General features: G+C 37.3%; 1 protein-coding gene across 1 annotated transcript; it reads left to right on the top strand.

Annotated features, from left to right (window-relative positions):
- The first annotated feature begins 1,184 nt into the window (after positions 1 to 1,184).
- Positions 1,185 to 8,726, top strand: SLC7A13 (solute carrier family 7 member 13). Its single transcript, XM_040076954.1, has 4 exons — positions 1,185 to 1,905; positions 4,402 to 4,533; positions 6,862 to 7,226; positions 7,966 to 8,726. The coding sequence occupies exons 1-4, from the start codon at positions 1,185 to 1,187 to the stop codon at positions 8,209 to 8,211; spliced, it is 1,464 nt and encodes a 487-aa protein (XP_039932888.1). The 3' UTR covers positions 8,212 to 8,726.
- The last annotated feature ends 5,703 nt before the right edge of the window (positions 8,727 to 14,429 follow it).

Below are 14,429 nucleotides of genomic sequence, written 5' to 3' on the forward strand. Positions count from 1 at the left end.
AAAATCCTGCTCTTCAGGACTGGTGTGAACCACTGTGTCTTTCAAGCTGGCCCCTGTAAAAGCATGAGTTTTGTTCATTGCACTGCTGAGCTTTGACCTGCAGGACAAAACTGGTTCTGCAACTTGACTGGCAAAAAGTAAGAACTTTTAGTTAGCAGTTAGGAGTTTGGGCACTTACACAACCCTTGGTTGAGCTGAGCTTCTTTTCAGTTAGTTTTCTTCTTTCTGCCTATTTTTCTCTACACCTTTTAAAAAGAGTAATTGCATTTTTTTTGTACAAAAGTAATTGACTTATGGTATCTCCACATCTGATTGAAGAGAAGCTCCTAACACAAAATATACCACAGATTGATAAATATGTAGAAAAATCAGTGGCCACACCTTAAAAGACACGTGCCACACTGCTGGAAACTTCCATCCTTCCTCTTTCTGTTCCACAGCCCCGTGCAAAAATGAAAATTATGATACAGATTCTTTCCCTCACAGCAATGTCTGAAGATTAATGCCATCTTAGGACGTGCTTGAGTACTAGTCTAACAATGAGTGCTCAGGATAAAACTGGGAACAAAACTGGTAACTTTCTTTCTAGGGCAGTGTTTAATGAGTGAAGTATAAACAAGAGCCAGTATACCCAATGACTGATGCAATTTTGGCAAAACATACAGGTCATAATTGGTTATCGCCGTCCATTTTCTATATGGATGGTGGAAGAATAGTGCCAGGCTGTTCATCTAATGTCCGTGTCACTGTCAATAATATACAGAAGGTTGATTTCTTTCCTTGTGCTGCCGTATCCTTCCTCTTTCCCTAGGGTTGATGTAGAAGTCACATTTACTCATGTCTGTGGTTGTCTGTGAAGATGTACATGAAACAAAGTGAAATCTGTTGAAAATCATCTGAGAAATGATAATTTGCCATGTGTTATTTTTTATGCTGTTTTCTTTAAAAATACCTGCATACCTTAATAATTTCTGGAGTACATATTAAACCAACATGTACATGATTTGCCAGTGTTTCTTGAAGTATTTGGTTAATTATCTTCACACAGGAGACATCAAAACCCAAAGTATGCTTTCTTTTCTGAATGATTAAGCCAAGTTTCCCATAACATTTCACTAGCAAGTAGCGGTATGACAGATTGCTAACAACGAAGTGAAATCTGCTATAAAAAAGAACCAGGAAAAATGGGAAAAGGAGAAAACAGTGACCCCAAAGATGTGCAAAGAAAAGAAAAAGCCAAGATGCAACTCAAAAGAAATATAGGCTATTTTGATGGGGTAAGTTTTATTATAGGCTCAATTGTTGGAGCAGGGATATTTGTGTCTCCCACAGGGGTGTTAAAACATTCCTTACTCAATGTTGGTGTTGCACTAACGATCTGGACTGCATCTGGGCTGGTTTCTCTGATGGGTGCCCTCTGCTACGCGGAGCTGGGGACCGCTCTGCCCTTCTCCGGAGGAGAATACAGCCATATTAAAAGAGGCCTTGGATCCCTACCTGCCTTCGTGTTTATCTGGACGTCAACGTTTACCAAGCCAGCATCAAATGCTGCTCGAGCCTTGCTGTTTGCTGAATATGCCACACAGCCTTTCTATGGCATTTGTCCTGCACCAGACGTGCTGAAGAAGTGCTTGGCCTTGGCTGTTCTCTGGTCCCTGGGGATTTTGAATGGCCTCAGTGTCAAAATGGCTGCGTGGGTGCAGACAGTTTTCACCCTGCTGAAGATGATGGCCTTGTCTGTGATCGCTGTCGGTGGCATAGTTCTCGTTGCCAGGCAGAAGGAGAGTCTTGCCAGGTTTGAGGACATGTTCGGCTCAGAGATCCCCAACGCTTCACAGGTTGCCGAAGCCTTCTTCCAAGGACTATATGCATACGGAGGCTGGTGGTCCCTCAATTACTTGGCAGGTATTCTGCTCCTCTTCTTTAGATTTAGTTCTGCAGTTCTCATTCTTGTGTTCCTCAGCTTGTTTTGAGAGAACTTTGCTTCAAGACTACAGGGCTCTTCACACTTTACAAGAGTGTTTGTTGGGGCTGGTAGAAGGGGCGTTGTTCTTTTCCAGGGAGATTTCTTGGTTTTTTTGCAGAATCAAGCTGACATTTCCAGGGAAGTACAAGAGAAATCATAATAGTTAATTTTAAATCTCATGCATAAACAGAATTTTTCATACCGTAAAAATTTGCATTTTGTCTTTCTTGGTGTCCATGTCTGTGTTTTTTTATGAAAGTATTAAGTTACCCATGCCAAACTATGTGTGCATAGATAATTTCTGTTTAAGAATCTGTGCCTTATCTGAGGTTATGCAGCTGATTTGAACATGGACAAATTAATTTTGAGTTTTGTTAGAATGCAGTAATTTTATGGGATATATTTTCCAGGGAAAATAGACTTTTGCAGTCTAATAGAAGGCAAAGAGAGATCTATGGAAGGTGGTAAATTTTTTTTTCATAGGATTTGTACTCAATTTTAACAATTAGAAGGTTTTTTTTAATATCTATTTATTTCCCTATTCTGTATCTGCTGACATGTGGCAGTAATAAATGAACATTTTTTTGTGAGAGCTACAGAGATGATGTTCATAATGTTAGTTACTCACATCACGAGTTAAATTAATAGTGTTTTATAGTATCATCAGATTAATGGAATTACATTGTAAGCAACTTGATATTGGTATTACATCTTTAACCATTTTTATCCATTGACCTCTACCATGTAAAACATTAAGTAAACAAAATGTGTTAAATGCATACCACAAAGTTCAGTGGTGAGGATAATGTGAAAATTTGGTTAATGTTTAAAAACCTGACTGTTGTCTTTATAATCCAGGTACTCCAGCTTTAAAAATAGGCTGCAATTAAAAAAAAAAAAAAAATATATATATATATATATATATATATATATATATATATAAATCAGGAAAGTATGATTTTGAAACCTTAGACATTCCTTAAAGGCAAGCACTTGGCTTTGTAAACCTGAGAAAATACAAGATTTATGATAAAATACTGATTTATTCTGATCAGTTAGTAATACTAATAAATGCCATACACTGGGCAGCACAGCTGGTTAGACAGATGTAACCTATGCAATAGTTCTGAAACAAACTGAGTTTCCTATTCTTCAACAATAACTTCATTTCTGTGAACTTCAGCTGACGGATCAGGTGCCAGCTGGCTGGCAAGACTGCAACAAGCAACAAAACAAATGGAAAGATAAATTTAAATTGGCAATTTTGGTGATTATCCTCTTCTGAGCTCAAAATTACTAAGTGTATTTCTTACATCTGAAATAAATCCCAAATTCTCTGATAGTATCTGAATTCCACTATTTTGGTCCTTCAGTCTTTTCTCTGTGCATTACAGCCAGCACAGGATCATGGCTCAAGGCTGATGTCCTGAGCAGAAGATAGCAATCAAATGTGAAGGAAGAAACAGCTTTCTGTCTCCTAAAAAGAGTTTAAATGAGCTGCACATTTGACTTTTCACTTCTTCCCTCTTATCAGTTATTTGCTGGTAATACTCAGGATATTGTCTGTAGATGCTGAGGGAACTGGGAAGTGAAGAGGGACTAAGAGGAAGAATTGAAAGAGATAAAAAAGAACCTTTTTGATGGGACATTAAGCTTCTTGAAACCAGCTCCATCTTTTGCTGGGACTATGACATGCCCAGGATTGTGTGCCAGTGCCTGAATTATTCACCTGCAAAATTTGTTTTTTCCCTTGTTTGGTAAGAGTAGTTCTAAGGTGTCAGACTTAGCACTAAACAATTTTCCTCCACCATCTTTGCCCTGGAAAAGACAATAATCATCAGAATCCATCTGGGAATGGCCCCCTTTTAAAGCCACTGCATTATTGCTCTTATGTCTAGACCTTCAGTTTTTTCTGTTACTTCTGCATTTCTTGGCAGAAGAGCAAAGAGAAAGGTTTTGAGTAGGAATAGGCAAATATGCTCAATAAGTTTCAGATCAAGATTTGTGAGGTGATGTAAGAATAAATAATGTGACTTAAGGGTTTCATGTTTAATTAGTGATTTTCAAGTAAGGCTACGTGAAAATTTCCTGCATGAAAATCACTTTTCTAATGTAAGTCAAATATGTGATTAATCAAATCAGGGAAATTATCACTCCTTTTGTCATTTTTTGAAACAATCAGCCCTTTATCCAGCCCTCCTTCCAAAATAGTTAAAAATAGCTAAATAAAAGTAAATTGTTTAAGAATCTTTAATATTAACCTATTTAAGAACCACTGTTGGACTTCACGAGCAGAGAATTTAGCAGCTGTGATTAGGGATTGGGGCAGGACTGAGGTATCAGTCTTGTCAAACTCTGCCCAGCTTCACCACTGAAAAACACTCACAGAAGCTACACTTCTTGCTTCATTTGTTGTTTTAAATTGTATTTTTCAGAGGAGATGAAAAGCCCCAGCAGAAATATCCCCTTAACTGTGATGACTGCTGTTCCTGCAGTAATTGTTTTTTATTTACTAGTGAACATCTCATATCTGACTGTCCTCACACCTAAGGAAATTGTCTCCTCAGGTATGTATTTAATATTTTTTTCATTAAAAAGGACTGTCCCATTGACATATCCATCTGACACAAATGCCCTGGGTTACTTCTGCTCACCTAACTTGAGAGTCCAGAAATTTGGGTTCATTTTCTTTTAACAGAGAATTCTTTAATTTTACTCTATGACACAAGTTGGATGAATGCAGGCAGGTTGTTGAAATTGTTGGCTTTTTCCTACACTATCTAAAAAGAAATCAGAAGTGTATGAAAACCTGGAAAACAATGTGAAAGTTAGGTCTCAAGTATAGAGATGGTCTTTGTTTTCCTGTAGTTTTAATCTTATCTCCTCCTTCTTTCCCTATCTCATGGAGTCTCAGACTAAAGCTATTACTCTTTAGGAGGTGGACAAGTCTAATATGTTTAGGAGGATACAAAAGACTGGACACAAAAATGTAGCCATTTTGGGTGTGTATACTTTATGATAAATATTGTGATTTCTTAGAAGAGCCTGTACAAAATTGCAGTGTATGTAAAGCCCGTCTCAGATCCTGTACCAACAAGCTGGCCATGAAAAGCTCCAAAGGGAACTGTATTTCTCTTTGATTGTCCAAGCAGCACATTTTAAATCCCTCTGTAATGGGACTGAGCTGTGAGACCTTGTCTACAGGCCTGACAAAAACCATACTTCATTTGGATGGATCAATCACTTTTTTTTTTCTATGAAAAAACTCACTAATATAAATGAGAACAGTGTACCTGTCACTCAGTAACCTCCTATCATTGCTCAACCAGTGTCAGGCTGTCTGCTGGGAGAGATGGATCATTTGCATGCTACAATGTAGGAGGTAGCAAATACCAGACTATCCATGAATAGCAGCTGCCAGCTGGCATGACCAACTCTATGCATACCAGGGGAGCTGTGTTTATCTATGCCAGCTGAGGAAAACATTAAAATTATAGCACTTTTTCAATCATTGCTCTTTTTTTTTTTTTTTTTTTTTTTCCTTTTCTTTCTTTTCTTTTCTTTTCTTTTCTTTTCTTTTCTTTTTTTTCTTTTCTTTTCTTTTCTTTTCTTTTCTTTTCTTTTCTTTTCTTTTCTTTCTTTTCTTTTCTTTTCTTTTCTTTTCTTTTCTTTTCTTTTCTTTTCTTTTCTTTTTCTTTCTTTTCTTTTCTTTTCTTTTCTTTTCTTTTTCTTTTTTTTCTGTGCTCAGTGTTCCTCTAGTCCAGGGGGGTTTTTCAGATGCATCACCTGTCACCAGAAACTGATGCCTTGGGAAGGCTGACCTGGAACGGAGACTGAACAGAGCTGGAGAATAAAGTAGATATTTATTGAAGGGCTTTTAAGGGTACTCCTTGGGCAGTACAAGAGCCTGACATGGGCTACACCCAAGGTGGACTTAAAATGGTCACAAAATGGATGACCAGTCACGGGGTCTTACAATTTATACAAGTTTTGGTCCATTTGCATATTGTGGTTTAGTTGTCTAATTACAGCTTTGGGTTGTGAAGTGTCACCTTTCTTGTTTTCCTTCTTCAGTCCACTGTTGTTTATGCTTTTGGGCCTGAAACTTATACTCGTTGTCCTTGGTCTTCATCAGAAAAAGGATTTGTTATGTCTACCTACTCTGTGAAGAGAGCTTATTAACACTTAATATGGGGTTCAGAGCTACACCTCTAGGCAGCACAGACTCTGGAAAACTAAAACTTAAGGCATCAGGGGGGCACTGTTTTCTCCATCTCTAATAACTTCCTATGGTGCACAGGACACTGCAAGACCTATGTTCTTCATGGCATTTGGTTATAGACCCACTAAATCTTGTCCTCACTACAATATCAGCTATACTAATTTCCAAGCAATATTAAATACCTCTTGTTTAGAAATAATCTTTCACATTTCCCAGTTCCACCCAAAGCAAAATTTCATTAATAGCACATTTGTTGACTCATCTCTGAACATAGATGTACTCCCGTTGGCAGTTTCCTGTAATGGCAGATTGTGTGACCCCTGTGGTCACACCAGGGACCAAGGAGTTAATTTTCTTTCCTTGTTTGGGTGTGTGTGTTTGTGGTGTGGGGTGTGAGATGCCGCTCACTCCTGCTGGGCAGTCCTTGACTGTGGTATTGGCTGCAGCAGTTTTCCCAGGCTTGCTCTGGCAGGCAGCTCTCCTTGCTGTCATGCTCCCAGAAAATGTTTAGCACCTGAATGAAATACCCTTAGGATTGGATTGGTGTTTGACTATTGCAACAAAAAAGCAGACATTGCTGGTGCTTCTTATATTTTACGTTTTATTCCTGTTGAGTCTGCCAGTTATTCAGAATATGGTACATATACTACAGTAATTCTTTGCTTTCTTGCAGTTGCTGTGGCAGTCACTTGGGCTGATCGAGTGATCCCCTCTGTTGCCTGGATCATTCCTCTCTCTGTTGCTGTCTCAATATTTGGTGCCCTCAACAGCAGCATGTTCACACTCGGGCGATTAAGCTATGCTGGAAGTCAGTCAGGACATTTACCTCTTTTAATATCCATGCTTAATGTCCACTCCTGTACTCCTGCACCAGCCATGATTTTTTCAACCACCATTGCATCCATTTTTATCATCCCATCTGACCTTATTATGTTAACAAATTACTTTGGATTTTCTGCCTGGCTTATGACTGGATTGACATGTGCAAGCCTGATTGTACTTCGATACCGGGAACCTCATCTACACCGACCATACAAAGTAAATGGATCTAAGTTACAAAATATTTTTATAGATTTTTTTTTTGAGTCCTGGGTAACATGCAAAAGTTACAGAAGTGCAAATCCAAAGTGGGTAGTTACAAAAATAGAAATAATAACCTCAATGCTTAGACCGTTATTTGAAAATTTTGCTTCACTATAGAAAGAAGAGAAACAAACAGATGGTCTCTGCCCCAGAGAACTTGAAAACACGAGATGGTTCTTTGCAGAATGGGAGAGATGTGAAGGCAATGTGGAACCATACCAGTGTGGAGCAGTGACAAGAACAGTACAGGACCCATTGCCATTCAGAGTTAATTAAACTTTGATCTGCTCTCATCTTCTCTAACACAATCACGGGCATTAAGGATAGGTTGAATTTTCTCGTACTCCAGCAGCCAGAAAGATGGGTTAGAAGGGTATGCTTATTGTGAAGGCTTCTAGGTACCCAGCCCTGAGAGACTTATAGGAGCCCACACTATCATGTGTGAACAAATGGATTTTCAGTACTGCCTGTCTCTCCCCCTCAAAAACAGAAGGAGCCTAAACAAATATTTTTAAAAAGATGCCTCTCTTATAGGCAATTTGAGTCAGATGACTCTTGTCCTGGGTGAATTTATAGCAGAATGAGAAATGGTACTCTACTATGGCAGAAAACACATTGTTACTCTTGTGAATGAGGCATAAAATCACAGCTGGTTCATTTATTTCCTAAACCACTTTTTTTCTTTCTCTTTCAGGTGTTTTTACCAGTTCCATTTATGATGGTGGCGATGTCTTTCTTCCTAGTTCTGGTTCCCATAGTCTGGTCTCCAAACCTGCAATATGTTTACGCTTTCCTGTTTATGCTCGGAAGTCTTATTGTTTATCTGCCTTTTATACATTTTAAATTGCGTTTTGCATTTCTTGATAAAATTACTTGCCACTTACAGCTCCTGTTAGAAGTCTGTCCTGCTGATGGGTCTCCTGAGGGCAAATGTGAATAGTGGCAGATATTTAATTTCAGTACAAATAAGACCCAACAGAGGATTTTGTTTAACTGAGATTGTAAACAGTACAATTTAGATGTTGGTGTGATATATAGGTGTGCATGCATGCATATATGTATATAAATATATACACATATATTTCAAACATGCACATATATGTATGTATAGGCACAGAGTCACAGAATCACAGAATGAACTAGGTTGGAAAAGACCTTTGAGACCATCAAGTCCAACCCATGACCTAACACCTCCTCATTGACGAAACCATGGCATAAGCATAATAATTTAATATGTATATATGTTTGTATCTGTTTGTAGAATTACATAAATTTGTATGTATACTAATTTAGTAGGTGCAAAGGATCTCCCTTAAACTTGCAAAATCTGCAAAATGCTCTCTCTTGCTCCTGAAAACACAGTCAAAAGTTGTGTAAAGTCTTCCAAGAATATAAATAAGATTCAATCACAGCAAAAAATAATTGTCAATATTATCATACAGTAGGTGAATAAATACATAATAAGATCATTATAAAAATACACTTTTGCACTTTGAACTAAATTGTCTGGATTATTCTTAGTTTGCAGCAGCTCATTGATTAGAACTGGTTTTAAAGGCTTTATCTTTCTTTTCATCTGCTACCTTTTTTTTTTTTTTTGCATTAATTAGTTTTTAATAAAAGTCTTTGAAGAATATCATAAAATTGACTGACATCTTATTAAGTCCCAACAAAACTATACATGGTGCATCTCAGCTATTTTAGAACAACATATACAAATTCAAGGTGAAATCTTACAAAGCATGAAGTAAGACAATAAGAATTATTTATCATTTTCATCACAGAAATAAAAGCTAAAGATAAGGAGATTCCTTTACTAAACCATTCAAATGTTAGCATTAATATTACTTTACTCCTTGCTTTCTTTTTGGTGCTATTTAGAAGTAAGGCTTTTTTATGCCTCCTACCCTCCATTTTTATTTTGTTTATGAAAGCAAGATAAATTAATTATTTTTTCTTCTGATAATTGGGCCATATTTAGTGCACAGAATATTTAATCCTAAAAACAAATAAACAATACATACAAAACATTTTGTATGTGATTGATTATTAATATATGCTGCTATTTTTATAATTACAATAGAATTACAAATATAAAGTGATTTTCCAAATCTGACAATAAAAGATCAGCAACACAACCAGTAGATGGCTCCAGCCAAACATCACTCTTACACCGCGATCTCTAGTTTGATGGATGTTGTATTGGTGAAACTGTCTTACAGTGCATTGTATTATTACACAGTGGAATGAAAGAAATCTCACTACAATACTCGATTTACTGATGTATAAAAATTTTAGAGATTGGAATGACAGATAAAGAATTCTTCATAGCTACCAAAAGTCCAGGGTGGCCATCAATACAACCAGGAATCAACTGAAGGTTTAAGAGGATTTTACTTAACACTCCAATGAGCCCCCAAATGAAAACAAATACATGAAGCAAGTGGCTTTTATCAAGGTGATAATGCACAAAGAATCAAAATTTGAAGAAAAAATAGATCTTTTAAAATGCTGTATGAAGAAAAGCTCATACAAGTGAGGACTGCAGTGTATACAGCTGAGCTGGAGACTGGATCCTGCTGAATGTGAGGAAGGAATCAATGTTTAGTTTCACTTAATAGTGCTATTGGAAAAAAAATTCTCTTGCTATTTACATTCAAAAAATATGAGACTCATCAGCATTGTAGAGGAGTTATATTTTAAGAACTGAATTGTAAAAGAAAGAAAGATTTTACTGTGACCAAAGCATCCATCGGTGATTTGTAAATGCAGGTGTGGCAGTGCCACAGACTTTCAACTGAATTTTCAAGTAATTTATTTAAATGTATATTTTAATATGCAAAAGAAAAGTGGGAGCTATAAGGAAAACAAGTTTATGTAACAGTAATACTGTGTTATAGACCAGATGATAAGGAAAAGCAAGCATCAGGGGGAAGTTGCTCAATTTGGTGGGTTGTTTCCATGTAATTTCTTGTCAGTGTGTCAACTATCTATTTAATTCCATAATGAGTTGGGTATCTACTGATACCATATGTCCGAGTATGTTTGGGTGATTGGAGCACATATTTGTTAATGATTCAAACTTCAAATATAGAGATTTAGCAGTTCCAACCAATCAGGGGACCCAAAAGTCCCAATGAAATGTAATATGAAATAAATTACATTTATGTATCTTTCTGGAATGTGAAGTAGATAGTTTTTATTTTAACAAAAATCTAGGAAATAGCACATAAACCTGCAAGATGAGAAGATTTAGAACAGGTCAGAATTAAAAATATCCATGCAAGCTAAAGACCCTCTTCAAAGGCAACTTTCAATGGCCTTGCATTACCAGATCATAAACTGTTCTTTCTATATACCCTTACATCATTTATTGGAATGAATGGATGGTGCCAAATAATTCACTGTTATTTTCTCCCTATTTTAACATGTGGCCTTGCATTTTTTATCACTCTATGCTCAAACGCTGCTCTTGATAGACGTTGTTATCTTACAGACTTTTCTATGGTATTCCTCATGGCAACACCTAAGCTCTTCACATACAACCACTAATTTCTCTTGACTCTCATGAGCTTTGTCAGTGGTATCGTCTTTGCTTGCTGAAAGTAAATTAAGGGGATATGTAGGTTGCACAAGAAATCTGTTTTGTGATTGTAGTGGTGTGAGAGTTGTTTTATTAAGTTATTTTTGTAAGATTTTTGAGTTATTTTTGTAATGGTTTATTCCAGTGTACCCCCTGTGTTTTGTAATGGTTTTCCCCCTTATAAGTTGGTTGTTTAACCGATGTTTTCTGTCAATCATTCCTTTCCTGCACCTGTCCCTGTCAGTTCCCCTCCTCTCCTCGTGGTCGCCCTGTCTGTCACTTCAAGACCCTTCCCTGGATTCTGGAAAGATCCAGGAGAGGTGTCGAGTGGTAGCCTGGTGCCCGGGGAATCCCCTCCTACCCTCCTGTGATTTGTTAATGGTTCAAAGGTTGACACCCTGTTACCACCCCCATGTTCGCTGGTTGGCTGACCCATTGTCAGCCCTCCCCCGTTTATAACTGGCTGTCAAGCTTTGATCTCTGCTCTCTCTGGGCAGCAGCGGTCTGAGGCGGAGCTCCTTGCCGGACTCCCCTTAATAAACTACCTTCTACCCTGCCTAAAGAGAGTCGACCCTTTTTCCGTCGCCGCAGTCGCAACTCCATCAGGTCCACTCGCTGGTGTGGGGAACCAAGAGCCCACCGGGAGGAGGTTACTCGCCCTGCCTGTAACCCCGACCGATCCTCGTAGTAGCAGTGCAGAACTGAGCTAGCCTGCGCGCCTGCCAGGAGTGAGGGGACACTGCTATATGTGATGTTCCCTGAGATCCCTCAATTTACATCAAATACCTGGATGGAGAATCATTGATGGATATTCAAGTCCAAGTATGGATGTTTCTTTATATTAGGAGTGGGGCAAAGGGCCAGGGAACTGGTGAACATACACCTTGTATGACTGTTCAGACACCATATAAAGATTTCAATTTCCATTCATTCCAGCTTTTAGATGGAAACGAAAGAAGTATGGCCAAAATTGCTCACTAACTTTGGATGCCTAAGATGGGGCACCTTGGAGCTGATTTTTCATAATAATCAATAAGTTCAGGCTGCCTATAATCCCCTGGAATTAAGTTCCCAGAATGATACAAAAAGAAAAATAGGACAAATTATCACCGTCACTTTGGTTTTGATGAATTGCTGGTATCCTTTAGCTCATCTTCTGACTAACTGTGGATAGCTGCAATTCTTTTAAGACCTACAGTCTACTAAATGTTAAATTACAACTATGAGATTTTAAAATTCCACAAATCAAATGGGAGGATTTAAAATCTGGTATAGAAAATGCAGAAAACAGAATTAATTGCAATTTTGAAAAATTATGATTTAAATAATTCCAGTATGCCCATGTAATTTTATAGAAAACGAGCAGTGTGTATTCTTCTGGGCAATACTCAAATTCCTAAATCCAGCAACTGTTCTGCAAGTGCTACAACATTCACTACATCAAATTCCTCTTCTACAGAAAATTAGGGATTGGCTGCCTCACATTTAGCATCGTCTTCTACACAAAAGTTGACTTATTCCCAGATCTGAGAGAGACAGGGTTTTCTGAAAAAGAATACTCTCATTAAATGACCCCTGTTGGAAAGGGACTCACACAGCTAAACTGAATTAGATTATAAAAGCAATCCTAGATACGGTATGGCCCATCGCCTGAATATGAGTCACTGATGTCCTCTTAATGCGGACTTTATTTTGCCTGAGTGTTTAAGAATGCTAAATCACAAAGCAACAAATACACTATTAAATTTATAAAGATTTCTTATTGTTGCTGGCTCATTCCACATCTCCAAGCAGTAAGCATAAAGGAATAAAATTCAAATTTATAACTCACGTTAGATACTCTGGCCAAGAGCAATTCAATATTTTAATATTATAGCTTGTTCCAGTTAGTCTCAGCTGCTTTCCTACTTGAATATATCTCAGAAAATGCTATGGAAGTGTGACTGTTTTATTACTAGTCTATATCTGACATTAATTTAAATTTTTAATTTTTTTTATCTTTGACTTTAATTATCTTATGCTTATGCATACTTGCATGTTTCAGAACTTCAACCTTACAACAAATAAAGACAGAATGTTGATAATTTTTTATCAATATTTCACTGACTGGTCCATTTTGACATGTAATCTCCCTATCTGTTTTTCCAGGTTTCTAACACAGTATTTGTATGCATGTCTGAATTATCCTTCTTTTTTGTCCTTTATCTCCTTAAAAAGAAAATGTAAAATACAAAATTATTACAAGTATTATTTGAAAGATTAGTTGTAATTACACATAATGATAATTCCATGTGTGCTGACTGCTTTACAAAAAAAAAAAAAAAAAAAAAAAAAAAAAAATTGCTCTGAGGCAAACCCCAGCAATTGTAAAGAAGAAAGAAAAACCCCAGAATTGTTTTGCTTCCCTTTTCATAGTTAATGTTAACTGTGATGTCAATAAAAAGATAATCAGCTAATAATGAACAGCTGTACATGGTTTTTTGTGCACTGACGTGGTGATATTTTGTTGCACCTTCTGGGTTACATAGGGGAGGATGTATGAGGAACTGCCTGTAGCTGTTAGGCCATGAGTAGTTCAGACCTCCTGATTCCTGCTCATACGTTTGATACATGCTCTGTGGATATTGCTAAGGTTCCCTACATCTTAGTTTCCACATATGCCAAACCAGAAACCACTGTGTTTTAACAGCTAACAGGTCAAAGAGTTTCACATGTGACCTCTTCTGTATCACAGTTAAAAGTTATTCTTGTCATTGTCCTCTATGTCTTATTCCAAGTGATGGGGGATCTTGGGCATTCTCAGTTCTTACTGGCTTGATTTGGAGGGATAAGAGCTATGTCTGCTTCGGGAACTTTGAAGCTGTTTCATTTTCGCTTTGGAACAGGAAATGAAGCATTTTTAAATTAGCTGGTTTGGATAAGCTGTATCCTACAGATTTAAAGGCACTTGAGGAGTTGGACTGTTAATGTTGATTTTCAGTAACTCTTGCTTCACAGGGGAACTTTCAGGAGTGAAAAGTATGCCAGTATTTAAATAGAATAAAGGAAATGAGCCAGGAAATTATAGACTTGTCAGTGTCACATAATTCCTTGGAAAAAGTAATAGAACAGATAACACGAAACTGAATTAATAATGAATTAAAAGCGAGTAGCAGAATTAACGCCAGTCCATTTGTATTTATGGAAAATAATCCTATCAAACCAGTTTCACGTTATGCTTTCTGTAATATAGGTTGGGATAAAAGCTGAAGAAAAGGTGATTTTGAGGTCCACCGAAGCTACATACTTGACAAAGTAGTTACTAGAAAGTAGCTACTAGAAACCAATCTCTTTTGTTTGGCAAACTTAAAAGCGGCTGGGGTTTTTCATCACTTTGCAAAGCTACTGAAATGAGCCCTATTAGCAAGCCTTTGAGCATAATATTGGCTAGGGATTTTATCCTTCTTTTGAAAACAGAAAAATATATTTTTCCTGTCAGCAAGCCATAAATGTGCTTAGGCTGAGACTTCCCTATGTGCCACTCCATATGCAATGGGTCTTTAGTGTGAGGGTGGTGAGGCACTGGGACAGGCTGC

This window comes from Hirundo rustica, chromosome 1 (genome assembly GCF_015227805.2).
Source record: "Hirundo rustica isolate bHirRus1 chromosome 1, bHirRus1.pri.v3, whole genome shotgun sequence".
Taxonomy (NCBI): Eukaryota; Metazoa; Chordata; class Aves; order Passeriformes; family Hirundinidae; genus Hirundo; species Hirundo rustica.

Excerpts from the sequence above, each read along its gene's own strand:
- SLC7A13 (XM_040076954.1), top strand. The coding sequence starts at position 1,185 with ATGGGAAAAGGAGAAAACAGTGACCCCAAAGATGTGCAAAGAAAAGAA. Across the intron at positions 1,906-4,401 it reads GTCCCTCAATTACTTGGCAG|AGGAGATGAAAAGCCCCAGC; the intron begins GTATTCTGCTCC and ends TGTATTTTTCAG. Across the intron at positions 7,227-7,965 it reads ATCTACACCGACCATACAAA|GTGTTTTTACCAGTTCCATT; the intron begins GTAAATGGATCT and ends TTTCTCTTTCAG.